Consider the following 15,645-nt stretch of genomic DNA (forward strand, 5'->3'; position numbering starts at 1 on the left):
GATTTTAGGGGTGGTAGAGGTTCCAGTACCATCAACTGTATGTTGATATTCTCAAGCCTATTAAACAGAACTGAATTTAAGGTTGATTTTTACCAGCATTGACCAATACCTGTTCCTCTTCCAGCAAAATTATTCAGTAATGCTTTGATCTGTGGGTCAGAGCATAACTACTCAAGTGAAACTCCCTTGGATAAGAACACTCAAATGAGATGGTCTAATGAGTTTGAGATAGTTTGTCTCTAGTTTTTTAATCTTGAAGATGCAACAGACTTGTGCAAAGCACTAATCCTTTCCCAAGAAATCCAGGATTATTTAATGAGTAAATTACTGGCCAAGGATTCCAAATCCAAGTTTAAATAAGCTGAGACATGGTTTGCTTTTCATGCTTGAATTGAAGTTAATGCCAAATTAAATGAAGGATGCTTAGAAATAATAATGGAGATTGATCATGGGGACTTGTATTGCCTTTGAAAAAACAATATAAGACTTTGTTGAAAAGAAGAAACAGGAGGTGCAAATGACTAATTGGAGGAAGTTAGTGCAAGCTGTAAAAGAGAAAGCTCCTCTGAATTTTGGTGACTTGTGGGTCACTCTTCCCCTAGGAATGCCTCTGGGGAAAGGAGGCAAATTTCACACCTAAGGTCTGGGCAGAGCACTTTGGTATTTAGTATTTAGTGAAGCTGCCACTCAACCGAGCTCATTTGAGCTATCTGTTGATTATTAACTTGATAATTTACTTTCTCACTTAAGATTAATTTTAGATTAAGATAGCTAAATCCATAGCGTGACTGAAGAATGGCAAACCTATAGGACAGCTGACTTGATTTCTGATTGGTGGGCTTATGTACTGGCCATTTATCACTCGATCCACCACTCCTTTCAGATTCCAAGGGAGTGGTGTTGATCAGTAACTCTCCCAATTTCTAATAAGGAGGTAAGATGTTCAATTAATTTCAGATCAATTAGCCATTTACTTATTAACCTATTCCTTTATTTAACATTATTTATAACTTACCTGAATCCTAGCAGAATCTGAGTGGGGTACAACAACATAAAAAACTACTACTACTACTATACAATAGATAATTATAATAAATCAACCAAAACCTAAACATCTTAAGTGCCAATAAAAGTAATAATCTAAGCACTGAATGAATGGTGGAATAGGACTGTTTAGTTTGTTTCTAAATGCCAGCAGGGTTGGGGCTGTATGTACCTCAATTCTGACTTGGTGTTGTTGCATGATGTACTCCAGCTTTATACCATAAAGGGCTTTAAAGGTAATGAGCAAGTCCTTGAATTGGCCCAGAAAGCAACAGGCACCCTATGCAACATCTTCAAAATAGGTGTTATTCTAGGCCAGTGTTTCTCAACCTTGGCAACTTTAAGATGTTTGGACTTCAACTCCCAGAATTCAAGTCTGTCTGGGGAATTCTGGGAGTTGAAGTGCACACATCTTAAAGTTGCCAAGGTTGAGAAACACTGTTCTAGGCTTGTTCTAGGACAGGTTGTCGTGTCAGTTACTTTGGCTACTGTACCAGCTATAGCTTCCAGGTCATCCCCAAAGGTAGCCCCATACTGTATAGCTCGTATTTCAGTAGTTCAAGTGGTGATCGGGGTCAAATTACCCTTACCAGGTCATCTTGGTTGAGATAGGGTCACATCTGATGCACCTGCCAGAGCCGGACACAATTTGCAAGATACTGCAAAGCATTTTTCAGGAACTTTCCAGTTGGCTGATTTCAGACAATGTCCTGACAGTGGAGCAAGAACCAGACAATCAGTGTTTGATCCATATATAATCATGCATCATTTGGCTGGGAAGTATTTTTTTCTATGCCACCCAGAGTCACATAGTTTGAGTTGGGTGGCCATATGAATGATATTCATTCATTCATTCATTCACTCATTCATTCCATTCATTCTGACCACTCTCAAGATACTCTCTATGCCTCCTTTACTGATCTGGAGGTGGCATTTTACCTAGGGAAAGGCTATGAGCAAAATTAGCATCCTCCACTATTAAATCACTTTTTGCTTTAATTATTATGTTACATGAAAATACCTTCATGCAGGTTAGGTGTTCCACCACCATAGGCTTGTCTGATCAACTCAGAAAGAAGTTAAACAAGATTGCATACTTGTTCTGCTTTTTTTCTGTATTAATTCCATTACTCAAGCCTTTTTAAAAAAAACAAGCTTTACCCCCTGCTGTTGGCAAAGAAACCTATATCCATCCTGTTACATGCTGACAATGCAGTTATTTTATCTTTTGACTCAGGTTGGCTTAAGGCATTGTCTGCAAAACTAGCAGTTTATTGCAGCAATAAAAAAATAGATATTATCCCAACTTTAAGTAATTCTGTTTACTAAGGGGCACACTAATTGTAATAACTAGAAGATAAGCAATACCTGTATTGAGCAGGTTAATAATTCTAAATGTCTTGGAGTCATCTTCCAATAATCTACAGCATCAAAGAGACAAACAAAAGATATCACTGCTGAAGCTTCTAATGTTATAATCTGATTTGTTAGCTGCAGAGGCAATAATTTTATACCTGCCACCATTAAATTATTGAAAGCCAAGATGCTGAGCTTCCTGCTCTGTGGCACACAGTTTTGTATATATAGGGAAGAAAGAGCTTTAGAAACAATAAAAACTAAACATATTACCGCAATCCCCTGATGTATACCGTACACCCTTTGGCTTTTGAAATCTGGTGTTTGCTCTGTTGAGTCTCAAATGAGAAAATGCCAACTGAAGTACTGACTAAAACTAAGTTACTTGGGGGATCTTGGGCCATCTTAATTTTTGCTAATACATTTGCTTCTTCCTGGGAAGAAGGCATTTTACTGGACCTTGTAACCCAGTTCTTCCTCCCAAAAGCATGTGAGAAGCAAACACAAGAGACTAAACAGCGTGTTTTGGATATTGAGTTAAAAAGGGTTGAAGCTTATCTCCCCGTTACTTTAAGATTGGTTTACATGGAAGAACTTTTATAGTAGCCAACTGTCTTACTAATATCATCTCTGTTCCATGTAAAAAAGCATTGGGTAGTTAGTTAGATGTAATGTTTTATCATCTGTGGTTCTGGAGAAGAATATGTCTTTCAAGATCACCTCTGCCCTCTGTGTCAGAACAAACGATACCGTCAATTTCCCATATTTTGTTGTGCTCTCCTATGTGTCAGCTCTGCTGCTTTGATCTAACAGGGCCCTTGTCAGTCACTCATCTGGGCCAGCCAAATGAACAAACTGCTTTTCTTTTTTTGCCTATAAAAGTAACCAGGTGCATTGCTAAATCCTGCTCAATAGCAATGCCATGAGAGAGAGATGAATTTCATTTTCTGAAACCCTTAATTTCTTAATTGCATTTGCTTGGATACTGATGGGGTTTTTAAGTATTTAATGTTTTTATTTTCTGATTATTTTCTTGCTTTTCCTTATGTGAAGCTATTTTGTGTTGGCTTAGGCTAGTAATTAATAAATAAATAGTGATGTTATATAACAGTTTCAAAAAAAGTATCATTAAAACTATAGGGACCACATAGGAGTATTTTATGAATAAAAATCTGCATTCTATTTTCTCCTTATTTCAGGAAGTTTATGGGTTTTACTTAGGGTACCAAGAGGCAGACGTCTTCCAGCAATACTCACAGCAGTGATCACTTTCAGCATCTCTGGGTCTTTCTTTCTAGGTACTGAAGCATCTGCGACACTTGAACTTCACTAATAATATGGGGGAGCAAGTGGATTTTGATGAGTCGGGAGGCCTAATAGGAAATTATTCAATTATCAATTGGCACCTGTCCCCAGAAGATGGCTCCATTGTATTTGAAGAGGTTGGACACTATAATGTTTATGCCAAGAAAGGTGAAAGGTTATTTATCAATGAAAATAAAATATTGTGGAGTGGATTTTCCAAAGAGGTAAGACACAGCCAGAATCTTAATTGGTATTTCTCAAATATTCCATGGGGATCACAGTATCTTTCCTCTCCTCAGGAAGGGATGGCTTCCTTTTATTTTCTTTCTTACTGAAACAAGAACACAGCTATGAGATTTAGGTAGTTGTTGATATATATATTAAAAATATATTAAAAATATATAACATTAAAAATGCTTTTGTTTGATACCTGTTGTCAAGTGATGCTGTTTTATGGTGGAGAAACAACAGGCAAAGTATATCAGCTGTTCTCTACAGCCTCGCTAATGCTGCATCCCAGTGCAAACACAGCCTGGCCCCACTTTGAAAAAAGTCTCAGTGCTTCTTTACATTGTGAATGTCTCTCCTTGCCTCTGTTGAATTTGTTGGATATTTGCTTTTTAAAGATAATCTCATGAAAATGAAAATGGGTGATTAAAACGTTTTTGTGGAGTCCTTGGTGCTTTCTGAGCTTGGTAACATTTAGTCAGGTAATGAAACATCTGCAAGCAAACAGCCATCTCAGAGAGCACCAAGGACTCCACAATTCAACCCTGGGCTACATACATTCTCTTCTATTGGTAAAATGTTTTTATAATTCAAAACTGCCTGTTCTAGTTCAGAGATGCCATCCATAGCCAGCAGAATCAGAACAACCACCTCAGTCCTATTGTTCTGTTCTGAATGATTTTTGCATTCTGAGATCCTTCGCAATGCTCTGGGCCCTTCAGATTTGGCTGCTTTCCACTGAACTCTTTCATGGGGTGGAAGGACAGCTGTCAAGTCATTTTGCTTTTCTGCAGGCCCTTGTACAACAGCCATCTTCAACTTTTTAATGTCAAACCTAGTTTTTAGCTCAAAATTTAAATCGAGAATAATGTAGTGTCCTTTCAGGTTGCTTGTCTCCATGATCTTTTTTCCTGCCAATTGTATCTGAAGAAAAAGCTTTTTTATAGCATTGCTCAGTCAGAAGAGTTGACCTTAGAAAGCCAATTCAAAAGTCAGCAGAACTTCCTTTTGGCTCCATCTTGTGGCTGTTTAGACAGTTCCAAATCTGATCTTGCTTGCATATATCAGTTACAAGCCTGGGATTACAGGATGGTACACTACAGTATTCATAGCTTCCCCAACCAGGTGCCCTTCCTGTGTTGGACTTTGTCATTCCCAGCCAAGCAATAATTAGTTGCCAGTGTTAAACACTGACAGTGGGCCCACACACCATTATGCTAAGTTCACATTTGTAGAAAGAGTGTCTCATGTCAAAAGCATGGTTCACACATTTACCAGATGGTGATCCTTGTCACATGGCAGAGAACTAGGCACACACGTCACCCTGTTTCCTTCTTCTTACTGTACATGCTGGAATATTGGGGGCGGGGGAGGACTATTCCACTTCCAAGCCCACCTCTGTATACCGTATTTATTTATTTATTTATTTAATCACACCTTTATTATTTTTATAAATAACTCAAGGCGGCGAACATACCTAATACTCCTTCCTCCACCTATTTTCCCCACAACAACAACCCTGTGAGGTGGGTTGGGCTGAGAGAGAGGGACCGGCCCAGGGTCACCCAGCCGGCTTTCATGCCTAAGGCGGGACTAGAACTTTCTCCCTTTTGTAGGCAGTGACCAGGAGACCCCTAGCTCTGACTTCCACTTCTGAGAAGGATGTGCATTCCCTCTCATTTAGTGAGGAGTAAAACCAGGCCCATTCTGATGTGCTATCCTGGCTACCACCAGTGCCAGCCTAATTCTTCCTCACATCCATGCTCCAGAAGAAGTGGGCAAGTGCCAGCAGCAGCTCCACCTGCTCCTGGTGCCACTGCAGCTACTCACTACCTTGCCCAAGCAAGCATGCAAGAGAAAACGTAGGCAGAGGTGCAGCCCACCTGCCTTCTGGCTCATGGTTGCCTACTTCTCTTAGTCTCCATCACAGTATCCTTGCTTTTTTGGATCACTGAGAAATCAAGCAGCTTTGGTTCTCATCTGTCTCTTTTTTTGTGTAGAAGAAAAGACAAGACCACAATTATCCTGGCTTTGCCAACTAGCTCTAGGGAGATCTATCTGGAATCAGCCTCCTCCTCCCCTGTGAGCATGGCTTGTCAGTGGATCTCCACCCAGACTTATTTATTTATTTGTCTAATTTATATAGCTGCCCATCTCACAAAGTGGTGTACAACAGAGCTAAAACAATAAATACCTAAAACCATTATCATTATCAATTATTAAAAAAAAATTAAACTATAAAAACAGAGCTAAAACGAAAAATAGTAGATGAAGGGATGTTAATAATAACAGAGCCACTAGTTATTATTAGGACTAGTTCACCTGTCCGCTGAGGTCCCCAGGCCTGCTGGCAAACTAGGTCTTGAGGGCCTTCGGAAGCTTAGAAGTGATGAGGTCAACTTCATGTCACAGGGGAGAAGATTCAGAGAGTCTCCATTCACGCATGGCTGATGGAGAGGGGGCCGGGGCGGAGGGTCGCTCCACCACCAGCGCAGGAGCATCACCCTAGATTTTAATGGAGCCTGTGTTTATTCCTTAAGGTACCGTTCTCAAATTGCAGCAGAGACTGCCTCCCAGGTACAAGAAAAGGTATCATCGAGGGGGAGCCCACGTGCTGCTTTGAATGCGTGGAATGCACAGATGGAGAGATCAGTGACGAGACAGGTATGATCTGACACTAAGAGAGAAAGTGGACCCCTCTTCTAGTAGAAACATTTTTCCAAATGGTCTCAGAAATCATACTTGGAGGTCACTGTTGATAAGGAGACACAGTGTTAATAAATTGCTGACCACTTTCACCGCTCCATCCAGTTAGTGTTTTTAGAGATTAGTAACGTATTTTATCACAGAAGAGAATGCAATTTGGATGACTTCGGGTGGGGACATGGCGGACTGAACAGCTGTGCCCGTGGGCTCAGCCAGCAGAACTGACAACACAGCAGTTTTTTCGGGCTCAGGCAGGTTTTTCCTGAAGCCCAGGAGTGTTTTTCCAGGAAAGGAAAACACTTGGAATCAACTCATCTGTCCTCCAGACGGCGGCTTGTAGCCAGAAGGTCACAAACAGTGTTTGTGCTCAACTGGTAAGAGCAGCCAAAAGGCTGAGACGTCACCAGTTTCCAAGCTCCGCTGTAGCCTTAAAGGGACACTAAGACCAGCCACCTCATTTCTAAATCACCCAGTTTATATTTCTTTTAAGTACGCATACCCTAAGAGAGGCTTTCTATAGCAAGGTGAAGTGGGTTCTCTTGGTGCTTATCGTTATTTTTGGGATTAATTTTTAATTATTTTTTTTTAAGTTTTGGCTTGTTTTCCATCCAAATATTAAGGAGGATTGAGAGTAAATCATTGTTTCCCTGTTATTATTTTTGTGCTAAATTTGAAGATATTAGCATTTTCCTACATGTTGAATTGGCTGTTTTGAACTTCCAGTTTTCTGCTTCTACTTTCCCTGGGGAACTGTCTGCTTATCACTTTCACTTGTGTAAGTGTATTCTGTAACTCCTTCATATCTTTGACTTTTGCTGGTTAAGCTCCTAGGGGGTGACATAATCTACTCCTTGAGGCATGAACGACCTTAAACAAACTTTCTCTGATTTCCACCGAGACTTCAAACAGATTCTTTCTGATTCTTACCAAGTTTTTATGCAAGGTGTTCAGGATATTGTGGAAAATATGAGCTTTAAAATGTGTCATTTGGCTGGGGATGTTGTGGATGAAATTGAAGAATTTAACAGCAACAGAAATGTCTCTTTGACTTCTGCTGAAATGCTGGATGAAGATTGAGTTGAGTTGAGTTGAAATTAAAGGGACAGGTTGAGTTGCAAGCCATAAGTGAAATTGATCATCTGATGGAATGCCATGGAAAAGAAGGGGTTATTATGTATGGAAGGTTTCTGAAGAGAAGTCAGAGTTTTTGAGGGGGCCAGTTGGGCTGTTTGATTTTTTTTTTAAGAAAAAGGCTATGCACATTGTGGGGATAAGTAAATGCTTTGGTCTACTTTGAAGTGGGATAAGGGTTGAAGAATATCTATCTGGACAGTTTTTAGGGTTTGGCTGATCTCATTTATCTTTGATGATTTGGATTAAGATTACTAAAGTATAAAAAATATTGCTTGGTTTTGTGTTTAACATGATTAAGATTATTGAAATTGTTGTATTATCAAGTATAATGGTAGACAATTTATATGCTTTTTAGTTTGATTTTTATTATAGTAGACAGGAATGTATAGAATAGTAGTAGGAAGGAAATAAATAAATAAATGCTATCCTTGAGGGGGTAGTTGATTAGGAGAGGTCTGTGTGTGTGTACAGTGTATGTGTGTGTGTTTGTGTGTGTGTGTGTGTATTCTCCTTTTTTTAATATAAGGGGATGGAGCAACTGTATTTAGTGATTTTTATAATGTTCCAGTGGAATGATTTATAGAAATAATGTGATTTTGGTTTAATATAGAGTAAGGGATTGATTATGGAAAATTGCTATATATCTTTGCTGTTAAAAAGTTGGAAGTCACCTCTTTTTGTAACTCTTAAAAAAAAAATTCTCTTGTGTTTCCACACTTTTTTAGTTTTTTTTTTCTTTGTAGTTTTTTTTGTTTTTCTGTAGCTTTTATCTTTTTTTGGAATTTAATAAAATTCTTTTAAAAAGCAGAAGAGAATGCAATTAGAAGAATCAGGGCCTCAAGGTAAGTTTATGAATTACTACATTATACAGAAAGAAAAGAGGAGAAAAAGTGGTGAGTCTTTAATACACCACAACTCTTGGTTTATTTTCTTTTTTATACTGCTCTACATTGTCCACCTAAGCCAAGTCCTATCTAGAATTTAGTTCTCTGTTTATAAGGATCTGTGCCTGCAGAGTCCAGGTAGAAACTTACGTGATGGGATGCTTCTCCATGGAAGGTTGACTCCCACAGATGGAAAACTAGCATGTCAGGAAGAATTTGTGTTGAAACCCTAGTTTGTAATGTGGAGCAGGGATTTTTCAAGTAGACACAGATTGCTCCATCAGATAGTAACACTGCAGGTTTAGAAGAAGAGCAACAGCACAGAAATGTGCTCAGAATGATTAATTGATCTTTGGGTTTAAGAGTTGGCTCTGTATTCTGTACATAATTTAGTGTACAATTCCTGAGGGCTGCACTGTACATTAAAGAATCATGAGGTAAGCTCTAAGGAGGAAAGCCAATGAACTCCATTAAGTTGGAGGAGACATTAGCCACAGCTGACTTTTCCTCCCACTTCTTCTGCCACAACACAATCCCTCAGAAAACTTCCATCCTGCTTTCTTTTCTGAAGGAGGATGGAACATCCTTTGCCTTTTTTTTTGCAAATGAACGAAAGTAAGGACTAGAGGATGTATAGTCTATAGTTTTGTGTACAACCTCCTAGGAGTTTCTCCTCTGCTAAAGCCATGGAAAATAATAAGTCTGCACAAGAACAGGGCTGTGGTCTTTTGGCAATATTGTACAGTATATGGATGACCATTGTGCCTCTTGAAAGAGCTGCCACTAAGTGCAGCTCCTGTTCAGACTATCTTCTTTTAACCAAGAATGTTTTGTCTTTTTCAGATGCCAGTGCTTGTGAGAAGTGTGCTGAAAACTTCTGGTCAAATGAAAACCATACATTCTGCATTCCCAAGCAAATTGAATTTTTGTCCTGGATGGAACCATTTGGAATTGCTCTCACTCTTTTTGCTGTACTAGGCATCTTCCTAACCTCATTTGTCTTGGGTGTCTTTACCAGATTTCGCAACACACCCATTGTCAAGGCCACAAACCGTGAGCTCTCTTACCTCCTCCTGTTTTCCTTGCTGTGTTGCTTCTCTAGCTCCCTTTTCTTCATTGGTGAGCCCCAAGATTGGAATTGCCGCTTACGACAACCAGCCTTTGGTATCAGCTTTGTACTCTGCATCTCCTGCATTCTGGTGAAGACCAACCGTGTTCTTCTGGTCTTTGAGGCTAAGATACCAACAAGCCTCCATCGCAAGTGGTGGGGACTTAACCTCCAGTTCCTCCTAGTCTTCTTATGCACTTTTGTGCAAATCGTCATCTGTGTCATCTGGCTTTATACAGCTCCCCCTTCTAGCTTTCGTAATCATGAAATGGAGGATGAAATCATCTTTATCACTTGTAATGAGGGCTCCTTGATGGCACTGGGCTTCCTAATTGGTTACACTTGCCTGCTGGCTGCTATCTGTTTCTTCTTTGCTTTCAAGTCCCGCAAACTACCAGAGAACTTCAATGAAGCCAAATTTATCACCTTCAGTATGTTGATTTTCTTCATTGTTTGGATCTCTTTTATACCAGCCTATGCCAGCACCTATGGCAAATTTGTCTCAGCGGTGGAGGTGATTGCCATTCTGGCAGCCAGCTTTGGGCTTTTAGCATGCATCTTCTTCAACAAGGTCTACATCATCCTCTTTAAGCCATCACGCAACACCATTGAGGAAGTTCGCTGTAGCACAGCTGCTCATGCTTTCAAAGTGGCAGCCAGAGCTACACTGCGACGCAGCAATGTGTCTCGCAAGAGGTCCAATAGTCTGGGAGGCTCCACAGGTTCTACCCCATCCTCGTCCATTAGCAGCAAAAGCAACCATGAAGCGCCCTTTTCAATACCAGCCTCTGCAGAACAACAGCAAAAACATGGGTGCAAGCAGAAAGTGAGTTTTGGTGGTGGAACTGTCACTTTGTCACTCAGCTTTGAGGAACACCAGAAAAATGCTGTAGCCAATAAAAATGCAAAGCACGGAAACTCCATGGAAGCCCGAAATAGTGATGATAGTCTCATGCGGCACAAAGCCCTGCCTCCTCTGCATAGCAATGAATCACTAGAGCCCAATTTCCAGACAACCTCAAATCAAGAGTCCAGCATACCAGAATCGGTAGTGGGAGAAACCAAGCGAGGAGAACATGTAGAAGGACAACCTTCTTTGTCAGCTGCATACCTGCGGGATTTAGTAGGCAGTGACTCCATCACAGAGAATGCCATCCATTTGTAATCAAAGAAAAAGGAGCCAATTCTTGACCAATTTTCTCCTGGATGGAGAAAAGAATTGAATACATCTGTAATTCTTCCTACTGTTAGAATCAGCAGGGTATATCCACTTTCAAAGGAGAGCTGAGAAAAACAGTTATGTAGCGTGTCTTTAGCTATCCATTTAGCGCAACCACCCATGGTTGTGGAAGATACAAGGAAGAAGACTTTGGAGGGACTAGGATGTATCTTTCCCAGCTGTGTGGTCGAAGAAAGGTTTTTCTTATTCCCCTTTCCACCACTGTAGTGGTCCAAGCCACCAACCTGCTGGTTATGAGAGGGTCTGAGGTTCCATTAATATGTTCTGCTTTTACATTAATGTATATTATCCCTTTTCTTCCTGGTGTATAATAATTCCCCTTTATATGTAAAACTGCTTAGCAACTGTACAATAAGGTAAAAACTTGCTGCTTTACATAAAACAAGACATGCAATTTGCCTTAGAAAATATTCTCCAGAACCCATGGAAGCAGGCTAAATAATGTTCAGCCCGTGGCCTGAACTTGTAAAGTGTTTAAAATTATAGGTAGTGATATATTTATGCATGAAGGCAGGGCAGATGTTTCATATCTAAGGAATAGAATACTGTGGCCTTCAGAGACATCACCATGTTACCCACTGCTGTTGTCCTGGAGATGATATAGTGGGTCCAGGTTTAACTCACTTTGAAGGCAGAGAAAGGGAAGTGCAGTGTTTCTCAACCTTGGCAACCCAGAATTCCCCAGCAAATTGAAGTTCTCACCTCTTAAAGTTGCCAAGATTGAGAAACACTGTCATAGAGGAAATACAAAGAGCTCAATGAAAATGTGCCCTTCATTTCCTGTAGGCCTTTTGTGCATCAAAGAGCTTCAAATGGAGAAGAGCCAATCTAAGAAGTTGTGTGTCCCACAAATTAGGGGGGAAAAAGTAACAAATCTAAACAAAAGTTTAGGAAATAACAACACAGCATACATCAGAGCAACAAGGATAATTGTTGAGATAACCAGGTTCTATTATGAACCTGATTATAGAACCAGATTCGATTCTGAAAAGCTATTAATGAAGTAAGTTAGTTAAATATAATGTAGCCATATTTTCAAAGCATGTATCAATGAAATCATACTTCGATACAAGAAAATGTGCAGATATTTTAATCTTGTTCTGTGGCTTTAGATTTTTTTTTAATGGGCAAGTAAATGGCAGGTATAGTTTAATTTATGTTTTGCCACATGTGGAATGAATGTCAGAGCTTGGTCACTCTAATGTTAGCAATTGCTACATTTTAAAATGTATCTTACAGACAGAAGTTGCCACACAGAAAGAACTGAGAAAGAAGCCAGAAGTAACATTAAGTCTGGCTGTAATGAATTCTGACTGAATCTTCTGCTGTACCTGTATTTGCAAAGCATGAGAGGGACCCCTTTTTTTCCAAAAGATCTACAGATTAACGACTTCACATTTTTCTCCCACAGAATGAGATCCATATTAATAAAACGATGTATGTCCATTGACAAATGCAATGGAAAACTCCATTTGAGTTGTGAGATCATATTGAACAGATGACAGTGGCTAGGTTAGTACAATATGCTAAAGTAGGCATGTACCAAGATCTGGGCTGCAAATATGTGGACTGCTACTAGGTGGCAGCAAAGAGATTCAGAGAACTAACTTCTTTGCTGTTGTGTAGGGGCATCTGGAAGTTTGAAGCCCAGCTGTGGTATGTCTATGCATAGCCCAAGCCAATCATATTACAATTTAGCGTGATGTGCAAATTCAGCCAATTGTACTATATTCAGTTAACCACTGTGAATCAAATCATGGGTCAATGCAATATGCAGCCTTACTAGCCTGCTTATCATAGATTGCAGGCAGTTGCTAAAGAGAACCAATTGTTTGAGTGGAAATGTAGATACTTCTCTGTTTTTAGTGCCTTTTTATGGAGTATGTTCCAGTTCTTTGGAATTAACTATCCATTTATTCAGGGATGAATGGAAGGTAGTTTAGGATCTACTGAACTGTGGGTGATTTGTAGTAGGTTGGCAGGGATTTCTGGCTTCCATTCATTGAACAAGATTTACCAGAGAATGACTGCCCCTTTCCAAAAATGAGGGAGCTAAAGTGAAACCACTTGGACTAACCATGAAAGGATTATTGCATAGAATATAGATGAGCTCTCAGCTCAGTTCTGGTACTCAAAACAAATCTCTGTGCTCATTCAGCAGCTGCTCAGATGCCCCATGTTTCTGTGTGTATACACGCACACAAAGTAAAGAAAAACATTAACCAGATGCAAAAATTAAAAGGAAATAGAAAAAAACACAAACCAGGAAGGCATATTAGAATAAATGTACAGAACACAGAACAAAAAAAACCCAGTTCTTAAACAGCAAAAACAACCTAGACCAATGGAATCACTGATTGGACTTTTCCACACAATGGTAGGCCAATTCATATGTAGAAAGAAAAGACAGATCTTCATCCAAGTTTTTAGATGTAATAAAGACTATTACTGGATAATTATAATATGTCATCAATACCATGGCTTCTGGTTGGGGAATAGTGAGTTTCTCATAAAATAGAAAGAAACTACTAAACATGCAGTTGAATTAAGTCACTAGTTAACTTAGATCTGAGGTGGTTGTGAGACAGAGAAGATCCATCGTGAACTAATCTTTTAATACCTTTGGACAAAGGTTTTAGCTGGGATGGGGATAAGAGAGAGATATGATACCTTTCTTTATAATCATCACTTCAGGACAATAAGAATTCTGTAGTGGATTTTCACTAAGAATGCCAGTGAATAGAAGAAATGTGTCATGGGCCTCATTAATTCCCCAAACCCTATTATCTGACATACCAAGAGTTGTTCTTAAAAGTCTTGAAATCCAGTCAAGTGGACTCCATCAAATCTAATTTAATCCTGAATTGACAGATTTTGATGGAAAAAAAATACTAGATGATGGTTTGGGAATCTAGTAGCACTAACAAAAACCCCAAATACAACATGGCCTTCAGTGTACTCCAGTACAGCTCTTCATTTAGATATTTGGTAGTTAAAACATACCTCGATTATTTCAAGTTTCAGTGCATTGTGAAAACATTAGTACTAAATAATTGATGTGAAATATATAGTAAGTAACAGACAGTTTCCCTTGAAATTTTCAGAATGCCTGTAAATATAAGCCTAGATGATAGAGACCTTACACCTCATATTGAGGCTAAAGAAATCATACGATTAAGCCTGTCTGTCCCAAATAGCTTAATACTTCACAAGAATTTCATATTTCTTTACCAGAGCACTAAGGATTTCATTATGAAGATTATTTTGTTCTGGAAGGTCTTGAAAAGCCATATTCTTTCATCTGCTAGAAACCTCAGTGGATTTTCATTTCTACGCTTGCTTAATTTATTTGCATTTCTGAACATCACTGATGCTCTTTTTTTCCAGATAAAGAATCTACATTCAGATTGAATGGTTTATCAGGGCAGAATGGCTCCCACATGCTAGTCCTGAACTCTAGGAAGCCTTTCATATTAGTCAACAGTCATCTCTCCAGCATGCATTGGAAAGCTTCCTTTCTTGTAATTCCACACAACAAGTGAAGGGCTGCCCTGGTTTGGTTCAAGATGAACAAAGGGGACAATTAGGCCGAAGACAGAAAAGCCAGTTCAAATGGCTTTAAAATATTAAAATATTATTGTGGCTTTAAAGTTGATTGAATGAAAGCAGACTGGTACCACCTGGGTTCTTCAACCAACTGTTTCATGCTTGGTCATAATATTGTAGGTGGGTTGAGTTCCCTATTTACTTCATCAAATATTAGACTCATGCTATACATATGTAAATATACTAAGTACACATACCTGTTTGCTTTATGTATTATATGTTTCAGGTTTCTGCCAGGAACTCAAGATGGTATACATAGTATTCTTCTCTTCAATTCTACCCTCACAATCCTCCTGTGAGAAAAGCTAAAGGGAGAGAGAGAGAGAAAGAGAGAGAGGGAGGGAGGGAGGGAGAGGGGCCCAAAGGTGCTCTGTGAGGTTGATGACAGGACATTTGATCTTAGGTCCCCCCAGTCCTACTCCAGTGCTGTAAGGCAGCATGATGGTGGCCCTCATTTTGGATAGTTTGAACTGCTCCTTGATAGCTTGGGGGAAGCTCACTGAAAAAAAAGGTAGAGACCATACCCCAAATGACACTTGTGAACTTTGTATGTTAGTAGAGCTCCATGTACCTCCTAAATTTCATAATTACTTTTAAAATTAAACTTTTTTTAAGTGCTTACATATAAACAAGAAGACTTGTTGAAATGGTGCTGGCCTCCAATGCCATCTTGGTTGCCAGGCATGAGGGCTGTAGAAGCAGTTTACAACAAGCCATAGCTTCTATGTCTTGTGAGTGGGGGCCATACATTTGCCACTGGGGAGAAAATGGGCTGAAAGCAGGTTTTCTTCCTGATCTCCTTCATGCTGTATTTCTTTGTATATATGAAGAGGCTGGGGGAGGTCACCTACATGAAGAAGTTTTAAACCCTCCAAACTTAACATCCATAGATGTCTTCATTTGTTTCCACTGATTCACACTGCTGATAGCATGGTGTTTGGTGTTTGTTGAATAGGAACTGAGTTCCTTGTCCAGCAAATATATCTATCCGCTGGTGTTGTACTAAATATTTTGTTTGCTTCCCTCACTTGCAG

The 15,645-nt window shown here is 39.5% G+C and overlaps 2 protein-coding genes across 2 annotated transcripts in view; one reads left to right on the top strand and one right to left on the bottom strand.

Annotated features, from left to right (window-relative positions):
• Nucleotides 1-11,293, top strand: part of CASR (calcium sensing receptor) — a 34,471-nt gene extending 23,178 nt beyond the window's left edge. Inside the window, exons 4-6 of the mRNA XM_063294647.1 lie at nt 3,699-3,929; nt 6,474-6,597; nt 9,501-11,293. Coding sequence (XP_063150717.1) covers nt 3,699-3,929; nt 6,474-6,597; nt 9,501-10,930 — 1,785 coding nt within the window. The 3' untranslated portion in view covers nt 10,931-11,293. The remainder of the gene's footprint in view (nt 1-3,698; nt 3,930-6,473; nt 6,598-9,500) is intronic.
• The window catches only part of PEX5 (peroxisomal biogenesis factor 5), a 347,422-nt gene that overhangs the window by 314,622 nt on the left and 17,155 nt on the right, over nt 1-15,645 (bottom strand). The gene's annotated exons all lie outside the window — the stretch shown is intronic.

Source organism: Candoia aspera, chromosome 2 (assembly GCF_035149785.1).
Source record: "Candoia aspera isolate rCanAsp1 chromosome 2, rCanAsp1.hap2, whole genome shotgun sequence".
Lineage (NCBI taxonomy): Eukaryota > Metazoa > Chordata > Lepidosauria > Squamata > Boidae > Candoia > Candoia aspera.